General features: G+C 31.6%; 1 protein-coding gene and 1 long non-coding RNA gene across 3 annotated transcripts in view; one reads left to right on the top strand and one right to left on the bottom strand.

Annotated features, from left to right (window-relative positions):
• Positions 1–2,136: 2,136 nt before the first annotated feature.
• LOC126906645 (uncharacterized) lies at positions 2,137–10,701 on the bottom strand. The gene is made up of 3 exons (XR_007704293.1): positions 9,325–10,701; positions 6,109–6,285; positions 2,137–4,442 (listed from the first exon to the last, which is right to left on the bottom strand). It is a non-coding gene; the product is annotated as an uncharacterized LOC126906645 (long non-coding RNA).
• Positions 6,171–12,668, top strand: part of LOC126906625 (M-phase inducer phosphatase-like) — a 34,582-nt gene continuing 28,084 nt past the window's right edge. For both annotated transcript variants that reach the window (XM_050687305.1, XM_050687304.1), the window contains exon 1: positions 6,171–6,327. In XM_050687305.1, the coding sequence (XP_050543262.1) occupies positions 6,171–6,327 (157 nt within the window). The remainder of the gene's footprint in view (positions 6,328–12,668) is intronic.

The following is a 12,668-nucleotide window of genomic DNA, read 5'->3' as shown; positions in this document are numbered from 1 at the left end:
AAAAGCAATCTACCAAATTTTTTAATTTACTAAAAAAAATATTTTATTCAACCGTACTTTAAAATACCAAATTTAAAATATAAAAATTTTTACTTGCAATATTTTTTTTGAGTTTGTTCATGTGACTGTTTTATGATTTATATAGTCTCCTCAAGAGGCCTTGTAAGTACAACTTAACAATGGAATGATGTAGCTTAGGGAGGTTGTACCTCCACTTTGCTTCACGAAATTCATATAACGATCTAATTATTTACTTAAAATTTTACTATTAGATAGATAGATTTTGAGCGAAAAAAATGAGATACTTTATCTGGTATAATCTCGTAGAATGTTCAGTATGTAAAGAAACGGGTTTTTATTGTTCTTATTGTTTGTAACAACTGACCTGTTTCCTTATTTACTAAACACTCAGTATCTCTTCCAGAATGCTACTAAAATAAGGCAAAATAAATTTAAGATGTGACGAATTGTAAAAAATATTAAACGAGTATTTTAACTACCTAAACAATATTACAATAGTTAAAAAAAGAATAAATAAATTCCTTCAACTTCAATTTTTCTTAATAGGTAATCGTAATGTCAAACCGTCATTTATATTGTATTTGTAACGGAAATATATTGATTTTTATTCTTTCATTATAGATAAAGATGAGGTCAATATGTCTATTTTTACATAGTATTTCGTGAGAAAATGTTGTTCTGAGATTAAATATAATACGTCTTAGATTTGATTCTTGGGTCAATTTTAACTTTTCATTCAAAACCGGAACACCAAATTCATAAATATTCGGCGCCTCTGTTGAGCCATAGCCACTTATCCCTTGGGTTGGGTCCTGTTTATTGTTAAAACATTCAACTGTACACCGTTGGAAATATGTTCTTGGAATTTTTTCTTATTTGTGACGAGAGATGAGGGGGGCGTGTACAAGGGAATCACCTGTTATTGAAAACCATCTGTATAACAATGTACTTCATAAATACCTGTAGAGATGCTGTGTAACCGTCTTTTCGTATAATTTCTTGTATCCTTTACTCAGGATTTTTAAATTTAACGATATATTCTAGAGACACAAAGAAATCTAAAAATGGTTAAAAAAACTGTAAGATTGACCATTTTTACAACCATTTATATAGTAATTTTTTTTTTTCACTTATTTATATTAAAATGTTTCAACAAATTAATGTTTTTACAAGTATGCATCTGCAACTAATTTGAATAATGTGTATTGTATTTAAAGAATACCTTTACAAGTATGTAACGGATAATTTAAAAAAAAAATTATGTTTTAATATAGTTACTAAATCTATAATAAATTATTTCATAGGAATTTTGTAATTTATTTTTATTTTCTAGAAAACTTTAAAGGTTAAAACGTCATAACTACCATGAAAGAGCTTAATATGAACATTTGGCAAAATGCCGGAAATATCTATTACAAATTTTATAATATAAAATAGTGCTATGTACCAATACACATTAATTTATAGATTTATTATGGTCAAGGTTTAACCCAATTTTATCTTTTTTTGTTAAGTAGCAGTTACTATAAAGCTGAGTTAACACTTTAATGTATATCTTTAAGTAAATTTTGATTGCAATGTTAATATTAACAATTTGTTCAAATATACTGTGAGTAGCACATATGCATTAAGTTATTTAGTAACTCCTCTTTATTATGTTATAAAACAAATTATGAAATAAATAAGTTTTTTTTTTAATTTGATGTTTTCAATATAAACACTTATGAATTGGTATGAAACTAAAAAATAATACACTAGCGTGCAGTATTTAATTTTATAGTAATTCTAAAAAAAAATATTTTGTTTAATGAAATGAAATTAAAAAAATTAATGAAATGCTCATAAATTTTTTACATGAAGAAATTTCAATAGGAATAAATATACTACTTCATAAAAGTACTAATACAAATTATAGATAGTATCGATATTAGAGAGAAGATATAAATGAGGGAAAATGAATTTATAAATTATTCATTATTCAAATAACGATAATGGTAAATGTGTTTTGTACTATTTTTCATGTCAATATTATAACGTGAATAATTTAAAGACCCCATACGGGATATTTTAACAAAAATAACTAATAGTTTTAAAAAATACTACACAATGAGAAGATTCTATAATATAATATGTTTATAATTTTTGTTGTAACTGATATCATTTAACTAGTTTTAATTTTTTTCTAGCACATTCTTAGAAATTTAACAAAAATCAAAAACATGTGTTTCAATTTTAAAATGCATTAACAATTTAACCTACTTTTTTATCTCGTAAGAAGTACATTGTAATAACTGTTGACTGTTAAACCACAGTTTAAATTGTGTATGACTACACTGTTGTTAGATATAACCAAATATACGTTCTGATAACACATAATTTTAAACTATTGACGGAATACATAGATAAGAAGTAGATTAGAAAAAAAATAATTCGAGAGAGCCCAACGCGATGTCATTACCTTGACCGTATAAAATGGCTGGGAAAAACAAGAAGTAGGTAACTGTCTGACCGATTTGATTTGAGAACAAAAATCTTTTATTTTTTCTGTGGGGATAGTGTTCAGTGAGTGCGTGAGAGATACGCACCCCAAAAACTTGAACCTTCGTATCCCTCGTGTGATTACTATTATTGCTATTAGTTACATATGCGGGTCCCATTGACAGTATAATCGCACCCCCAGACCTACAGGACACCGATTTGCGATACATGTGTGGTTCGGAGAAAAAACGGATCCTTTAGAACTAAAGCTTAACCCCTGGCCGACATCGAAGTAACTCGTGTACGAATTTCAGAATAACAGAAAATAAGCAGCCAACAGGGTAGATTTTTATTTTTTTTAATACTAACAAATGACACAAACTATGTTTATCACGTACTCACGATACAATGAAACGTCAAATAAATCTTTAAAATCACATTTTAAAATGAAGTACTACAATGCGCTAATAATTAGGCACTAATTTCCGTGATTGCGAATTCTATTAACTACAATTCTACGTTCCAATTTCTAAACCTAACGCTTTATGAGTGTGTAACGACCTTTTCATAAACTTCTCCGTTATAACAATTTTTTGCTTCACATAAAATTGGCTAACATAGCTTGTCTTTGTTTCGCGAATCAACTATACAATAATCACGCAACGATTATCCACAAAGAATTCGTAATAAGTAACCATATTTATAGAATAATGCATAATTTATGTGATATTAACAACAAATTTCTCAGTAATATTTAAACAACTGTACTGCAGCTGTCGCGTACGATTCGGTCGAATGCGGATTACAAGTAATGATGGTCAAATGTCTAATAACTAATATACATTTTTTAAATTTCATTTGTTGTAATTTTAGAATTCTTGTTATATTTTTCATAAGTGAATATAAAAATTTATATTAAATCCACCAAGTCTAATGTGAACTTAAAACTAAATATAAGTTTAGTTTATAAGATCAAAAATATTATTAAACTGAAAACTGTGTAATGAATACAGTTAAAATTAAAAAACGAATTGTGCATGACTTTGATTTCAAAATACGTATAGTTTGGCCTCAGACTTTATGAAAATAGTCATATAGACTGTGGTTTGACTGTTACTATCAGAAAATTTATAAGTAAATGATATGGCAAAGAAAATATTTTCAAATTCCAACTAAAAGGGTTGTTGACCGATGAGTTCACTTAGAATAATTAAAGAGTTGTGTTACAACTTTTGTTCGCCATAAGGCGTGGCATGACATTGGTAACTAAAACTATTAAGGGTGTATGGACAGCTGTGTGTTAAAGTGTTTTGCTCTTGATAAGTAAAATTCTCTAGTCCATGCAAATACATTAAATGATGCAGTAAACCGTAAGCAGCAACGTCGGGGCAGGGGTTGTCGAACTGGCAAATGCGCATACGCGCAGTTCATTCCTTCCGACCCCCCGTCCATCAACCGGTCTTAACCAAGTAGCATGCGGCATTCACATTATTACTTCGGGTACCGTCGCCGACCTCATCATTGCTTCGTGAATTGTCGGCTAGTGTTGGGTTTCCTCCTTTAACGCTTCTATCATGTTTACCCCCTCTTTCATTATTCTTCCATAAACTTAGTCATTCAAATAGGTGTTCGTTATTCTACGCTCTTCTCAACGTACTCACTTACAACGTATCCGTTAACTTTTCAAAAATGGTTTTGTAAATATTGTTAGCTATAAATTATTAAGCCATTTTTGAACTGTTTTTCTTTTATGTGAAATTGTTATATTTTTCAATAATTATAAATATTTTGTACATAAACACGGTTTCAAATAACGCGATGTGTTTGCTGCCGTCATCCTCAGGATTTTCCAATCGTAGTTGATCCGAAGGTAAATAATGAAATGTCACTAGGGGGCAATGCCCGTCACAAAATTTTCACAGTTTAACAACCCCTAATTGAATCTAAAAAAAAAGAACTTAATATATAACTATTATTATGTTTAAATTTAAAAATATTATAATTTTTTTTTTAAATAAATGTAATTGTATAAATTGTGCAATTTTGCAAGGTTTTAAATGGAAACATGTGAAATTTAAATGATGTAATGCATGAGAGATTCAATTAATTTTAGTTAAATTTTATAATTCAATTAAAGATATAATATGATCACAATTTTTTTATAGGAGTAATATAATCTGTTTATATTAGTTTTTGTGGATAAAATTTGAATAGTTTGCAACAATTCTTATTAATGACATATTTTTTTAATGTTATTAAATGTTGTAATTAATGTTCTATTAATGATTTTTTCTTATATAAAATATAATTAAAAATATTCGTTTCAATAGATCTACACTCTATTAGTTTCATTTGTTTTAAAGTATATTGAGTAATAATTAGATTTTGTTGACTTTTACACTTGTGTTATGATTTTTTATATTATCAACAATTACTTATTATGGCTTGTCAACCATATTTTGTTGACAGTTCATTGTTTATATTATTATAAACTATTTGAAAGTTTGTAATAGTGTATTTTTACGATAAAAATGGTTGTGAAGATTTTATAATAGCACTTTTTACATTACATAATAAAGTAGAATTATACCTAATACATTGTGTTAATAAAGTGAAAGAAAAAATTATCTAGGCTTAAAAGTGTGTAAAAGTTCTAAAATAAATTATCTACTATCCAAACTTATATATTTTGGTGCATTTTTTTATTTTGAAGTACATTTTATTTGCCAAAACATAATATACTATTTTGTTTATTGAATTATTATTGTAAAAATTAAGGAAGAATATCAAAGCTTACAATTTTATATGTTACCATTTTTTATTTCACTTATTTGATTTATAATTACTTTAAGAACTAGGTATTTTAAGTTTTGCACCTTATTTTCATTATTAATTCAAAAATTTTTTATTTTAAATTCTGTTGAATAATTTCTTTAATAATAAGTTTAATACTTAAAATTAATATACAAATATTGTTAATTTATTTATAAAAATTAATATGAAATAAATCTGATAAAAATAGTAAAATTTTACATAAAACAAAAAACTATTCAGTTGTATGGAACAAAAACTTCCTAAAATAATTTTCACACAAATTTTAATCACTGGTAAATAACACATTAACTGGAAAAATGTCAAACTAATTCAACAATATCTAGTATTTATTTAAAATAACACACCAAAATATTTTAACAATTTTATATTGCTGAGGTAATTAATTACCTCAAATGCTGGCTAAAGGTTAATTTACCTATGTATACAATGGTTTATGGATGGATTCATTACCTTTAGGTAGTAGTGCTTTTAGTTTTTAAATTTTGATTTACTATGTCAAGTATTCTTCAATATTAATTGAATTTGAGATTGTTACTAGATAATAATAAAGTATAAAAATTTAGTTGTACTTAATATAGTAAATAAAATTTTTTTTGTAAATCTTTTGTCTAATGCATTTAATAAGATTTAAGAGTTATATATTATAAGAAAAAACTAATATTCTAAGGAATAATTAAACTAATTATTCTTCTTAAAGATGGTCTAATTGATATCATTAATCTAATTGAGCTATAAGAATTTTAAATGTGCAATCATCATATCATTGTTTCTTACTTGTTATTGTTTCTTAGAAATGTTCTGGGTGGCTATTAAGCTAACATAACATTTAGTTCAATATGAGTGCATTCAACAATCATACACCAAGGCAAGATGTTGCGTCACCAATGACCAATTTGGCTAATACTTTAGGAACAACATTGACAGTAAGACGGAGACTTACACTATCCGAATCTAGTGAAACACCAAACAAATGTTATGATAGTCGAATATATGGTAAGTACTTAAAAAATATTTTAGCCAAATTATGTAAATATTAATAAATTATGTACTATTTTAAAATAGTAGTAAATAATATTAATTGTATTGTCTCATTAACCTATATTTGGTACTGACTCATAATGGTGGATTTATAGTGGATGGAAGGGATCAGGATATGTGGACCCCTCACGGACTACAATATTAATATATTATACAAGGTATAACAGACTTAACTGACAACTCTTATAACTTTAGATACATATATTTTATTTTATTATTAATAATAAAAAAATAATTTTTTAGAGCTTTTTTACAACAAATGTTGAGAATTTGGTTTCAACTTTAGGATAAGTACTAATTGATTATCAAAGTTTTTTATAAGAAAAGCTTAAAAAAAATAATTTTTAAACAAAATTATTTATTTTTATTATTAATAATAAATAATAAAAATATTCTTTTAACATAGTTTAAGAATGCATAAATTATTTAAAAAAGAATTCAGGAAACTTTTAATTGTATCTCATGTAATAAAAGTTGTCAGTTAGATTCGTTTCACTCTGTATAATATGCAGAAAATACTGATAAGAATTTTATAATAAATTTTATTCCCAGAAAAATTTTGAAAATCTGCCACTGCAGTCTCTTATCAGATCTGTATTTTTTTTAAATAATATATAACTTAAAATATTGATAGTTATTATTTGGATGTTAACAATATATGTCCACCTAGGTATAACTAATAAGATAAAATAAGTTTTTATAGAGTCTCATTGTATATTGAAAATAGTTGTTAATGTAATGTGTTTTATGGTATGTCAGCAAATTGTCTTCTTTTTCCTCGTCTTAATCCCAACTACTTAGTGTCGGTCAAGTTTATGTGACCACACTGTAATATGTAATATTTAACATTGTGATAACTCAAAAATTAATATTTTTTATATTAAACGATTTAATTAATAGTCATAAAATGTATTTTTAAATTCTACAGTGAAATAAATATTTTTAAAGATTCACAATGATTGATTATACTATGTGTAAAATAATTAAAATACTTTATTTAAAATTATCAAAATTTAATTTGAAATGAAGCAATGTGTCTGACCTTACTGTGCAGTTCTAGTTTAAAAAAATCCAGCATAGTGGGGTCGCGACACAGTGGAGATATAGCATAGTTGGGTCCAGTATAGATGATATCTGATAGTGATTAAAATCACCATCATAAAAAACGCTTCAATGCAAATCTGTAGATAATCTTTAATTTAAAAAAATTGGTTGATTATACTTAAACCAAAATTAACTCCTATTTCTATCATTATTCTTAATAAGTAGTTGTTTTATTAGTATTATTTATAAATAAATATTTATTATAGCCAATCAAGGTAGTATGAAATTCATATTTAATAATTAAGTATTCTAATTTTTTCAGAGAATTTATAAAAAAATTATTGAGTAGTTATTACTTTTATGGCAAACTTATATAAAAATTAGAGGGCTTGACACAGAACTTTTTAGATAATAATTTGTTGTTAACTATGAATAAATGGTCTACAAAAAATGTTCATCTGAGTTAAAATATACTTTAATTATTCAAATTTTCATGCTCATTTCAAATCAACAATTATATTTTTCTATCACTAATAATTTTTGATATTATTACTAATTAGTTAAAAAGTATAGGATATAACTATAAAATAGTTCTGAGTATTTCAATTGTATTATCTATTTAAACACCAAGAGTTACATATAAATTATTAATATTTCTTTTGAAATGATTTATTATAATAAAAACACAAAGTAATTGTTTTTAAATTATTACAGATTTTGATTTTTAATATATTAAAAATCATCAGTGCAAAATATCATTTTCAACCTATATTTTTAGTCTTTTTTTCGAAAGTTTATAATAAAAAAAAGTTGAATTTATTACTATAACTTTTAGCTCAAGTTCAAGCTTGAAATTTATATTATTTTAACAGAAAATTTTATGATATTAAAAAAATAGTATTCTTTAGACTAATATGGAGTCAGAAAATTGTATAATTACTATTTACTGTAAATTTATAAGAAAAGCTCAATATATTTTTTGCATTTTTATTGTAATAGTGATCTATTACAATAAAAAGATCACTTAAATAGAAATCATAGTATCATTTTTAAGTAATTTTTAGTGTTTAAAAAGATTCTACAATTGAAATATTCAGAACTTATCTTAATGATTTAGTTTAACTAAACAACTAATCAAAACGTTAAAATATCTACTCATTTTGAGTGTATTATAAAATTTGATTATAATTGAATTTTTTTTTTTGTTAAATTCAGGTTAAACTAAAAATCATTTTTTTTTTAGATTCATGAATATATAGCAACATGTTACCAAAAAAATTGGAATATTATAGATTGTTAGTAACACACACAAATAAATTAAAAAAATTAATATATTACCAAGTACAATTATTTAATTTTGTAGTTGAAACCTATCAAACCTTATTCGACAATAAATACTTTAAAAACATTAAAAATGAATGATTTTAATTGTCTATATGAAGAATATGGGCTTAGTAAATTTTTAATTGATAAATTTTCAATTTTTGTAGGTAATATATTTAACTAGATAATAGTTGTGATAATTTGATTCATCTTTAATAAAAGTTGGTCAAGTGAAAGATGAGAAAATAAATGAGAGCCATAAAAAAATCACATAATAAAAACACATTAATATGAGTAAGAAATTTCATCAAATGAGGGTAGATTACAGTGATGGGATCCTTGATATTCATTAATGTTATTGAATCTATATGATATAAAAATCAAATGAGTTAAAAAAAATTTTCTAACTTAAAAATTTTGTAAGGTATTTTAAAATAAAATATAAAATCGAAAATTTTAACAAAAAAAATAGCATACAGTAGCCATTTTTAACCATGAAAACAATATAAAGTTCGACATTTTTTTTTCCATAAAGTATATTAAATTAGCTTTAATTTAAAATATATATAAAAGAGTCAGTATTACCGGAAAATAAAAAAAAAAATTATATTGATTTGGTCATTTTTGAAAAAGTTATAGCAGTTTAAACTTCTTCTTTCCACACTCATTTCTTTAACTGTTCTTATAGCGTCCAATTCTTCTGTCCTCATAACATGACCAAACAACCATCTAAGTCTATTTTCTCTCATCTACTAATTTGACTTCTTCAACGATGCATATTTGAGACGAGTCGTCGACGGACGTGCGGTACTTGCCGGACTTTGTACCTTGACGTATCGCACGTGGTGTTAGTCAAACTACCATATACACATATTATGGCGATGGCTGGTAAACGTTGCAAGGGTCGCGGGGCTCCGTGTATCAAGAACCGACACGGGACCGTGTCAAAACAAAGTTTTAACACGACTTACGTCGCAAGAATGTGGTCGACACTGGTTTGAGGGTAGAGACCCGTGGGCCGTTTATTAAATGAGCGACAACAGATTATGTTAACAAAAATAAAACAAACCGAAAAGATTAACACAGTAATAATAATCTTCGCATAATATCGCGGCACTTTCGCTGGCGTCGACGACGCGATGTCCGGCGTAATCCTTGAACGGCAAAATGGTTAGCAGCGTTGTAGGCGACGGTGCGCGGGTGCGGTTCGGCTGTCGACGTTGTCGCTTTCACAACGGGAGGAAGACTCTCGCACCATTTGCGGCGGGTCGTCGTCGGCCGTGCGGCATTTGCTGGACTTTGCACCGTAGCGTATAACACGCGGTGTTGGTCAGTCAAATACTCATAGTAGGGCGACGGCTGATAAAGGTGGCACGAGTCGCGGGGCATCGTGTATAACGAAGCGACGCGGGCCGTGTCAAATACCCCCCCGCCAAGCCGCCGGTCTACTTAATGACGGCCGGGAAGAAACTGCGTATCGCAGTGAATGCCGCAAACTCACCTTGTTTGCGGGTGATCTAAGGGGTGAGTGCGTGTATACCAATTCCGTGGGTTTTCCCGCTGGTCGCTGTTTCACCGCTGCTAATTTGGATGTTGCTACCGGTACTGTGTTGTTATTGCTACTTTGCTGTTGCTGCCGTTATTGTTATTGCCGCTACTGTGTTGTTGCTGCTGTTATTGTTGTTGCCGCTACTTTGTTGTTAAAAACGATGTCTCCTCCATGTTTGATGCTAAGGATGGTGGTGTCAGCCTCTGTTCTCGGGCTGGCACTAGTAAAGTGAGTGATGTGTGTTCAATAAGCGTTGTGCGTCCCACTGTGTTATTAAAAACCGCAGCGTATTGTTTCACTATGTGAGATAATAATTCGCGCGAATGTGGGTCGCCTGCTATATCTATGTTTGGCAGATCTATACTGTGGGGGGTGCGGGGATCGCTTGCTTTCCAGCACGCCGTAATACGTCGTTTCGCGCCTANCGCTTGCTTTCCAGCACGCCGTAGTACGTCGTTTCGCGCCTAGATGTATTGTGCACGCAGCATAATCCCAAGAGACTTCCTGATCGGTCAGAAAATCATGCCCTAGAAGTACGTCACAGTACAGGTTGTCTAAGATCACGGCCGTAAAAGTGATTGTCAGATCTGCGATGTTCGCGGTAAAAGTAGCGGTGCCGGCGGTGGGTGTCGTGTGGCCGTCTGCTAATCTAACCGCGTGTGTGGGTCCTTTGCGCACAATTCCGTATTTATGGGCTATTGCCGGGGTGGTATATGACTTCTGCGCTTGTGAGTCAAGTAATGCCGTCACAAAACCGTTGTAAAATTCAAGTTCCACAGCGGGAGTTGTAATTTTACGCGGGCGTGTTTGTTTGGCAAAACTCGGGTGGTTTACGGTTCGAACGGGGAGCGTCTGAACGGTTTGTCCGCCGGCGGTGTCAATCGCCATAAGCGGGTAGGCCGTCTCGGCTGGTATCCCCTCCCCCACGGTGGCCAGCATGTCGTTGGCCCGACTCGCGCTATAACACGGGGACTTTTGTTTTCTCGGCCGTATGACTAATATTTTTAAAAACATTGAGGACCGCATTGTGTCCCTCACTGTGGGTGGGGGGTGCGGTGAGTGAATTTAAAGGGGCTACAGCTTGTCCTGCGTTGTGTGCGAGGGGCTGTAGTCGAAGTTGAGGGCCCGGTGAACGGGCGAGGTGAAGTGGAAGGTCGTTAAAAATTTCATCATTTTGGCCGAGAGGAACGCGCTCGCTTTCGCTATCGCTAATGAACGAATTAGTTATTCGCGCTGCGCGTTGTGTGGTGTGCTTGTTTGTTGCCGTATGGAATTGTGTCTTTAAGCCAGAAGAGCGGACTAATTTCTCCGTGGCTGTTGCCCGTTTCCCGAAACAGTCGGCCTATTAGGGCAACTGCTGTGCCAGTGGTCTGCTCCGCAATATCGGCAGGGTCGGGGGGGGCGTTCCGCGTTAGGCGCGCTCGCCCGCTGTCGAAAAACTTGCGGTGGTTGGGGAGGCGCAGGAGGCGGTACGTACGGCTTTAAGTTGGTTTTTAGCCTACCCGTGCGTAAGGGCCTGTCGAGATCGTTCGCGATTACGCGCAAATCGTCTAGAGTACGCGGACTTCGCATTTTCACGTTGCCGTAATATTCGTCGCGTAAAAGACTAACTACACGATCTACGATCTGCTGCTCGGAACAACTGGGGCGGGCGCGCATCGCTAAACGTTGTTTATCTATAATAAATTCCGTCATACGCTGATTGGGCCCCTGTTGTGATGTCATGAGTTCGTTTTCTAGCTCGGCTTGGATGCTATTATTATCGAACGCCACGAGAAACTCCCTTGAAAATTGGCGCCAGGACATGTTGTTCAACTTAATGGACTCCCACCAAGTAAATGCCGTGTCCCTTAAAAACTGTACCCCGGTTCTCACCCACAAATCATAATGGATACCGGATTGTGTCAGGAGGTTTTCTAGCTGCTCTAGAAATTCCCTCGGGTCCTCCTCATATTTCCCCGTGAACTCAGGAGACGGAGGACGTAAAACAGGCGGATTATTATACGGTACAGTCGCCGAATGTGTATATGAACGGGTTGATGGGGACGGTGACGAATCGCGTGTCGGTGGCACAAATGTGTTTGGCACGAAATGTCCCGTGTGTTGTGGGCGCGCGTCTGAATGTAAAGTCGCTTCGTGCGTGTTCGCTCGAGGTAGTGATGGAGACGCGCGCGTGGTCTGGCCGGCTAATCGTTGTATATTGCGCGCCTCGCGCTCTTCGATCTCCGTCAAACGTTGTTGTAAAGCCGCGTTATTCTGGGTCATGCTACTCGGCCCAAACGTTACGCGGTTTTGTTCTGGCAAGTGCGCGTGATCAGTACGATTTGTGTCGGCTGTTCCTCGCGTCATTTGTGCGGTGGCGAACGGATTTAGCATGGAC

Source organism: Daktulosphaira vitifoliae, unplaced genomic scaffold (genome assembly GCF_025091365.1).
Source record: "Daktulosphaira vitifoliae isolate Bord-2020 unplaced genomic scaffold, ASM2509136v1 Scaffold_5, whole genome shotgun sequence".
NCBI lineage: Eukaryota > Metazoa > Arthropoda > Insecta > Hemiptera > Phylloxeridae > Daktulosphaira > Daktulosphaira vitifoliae.
The sequence above is the reverse complement of the archived record's forward strand: the minus strand, read 5'-3'. Positions and strand labels throughout refer to the sequence as shown.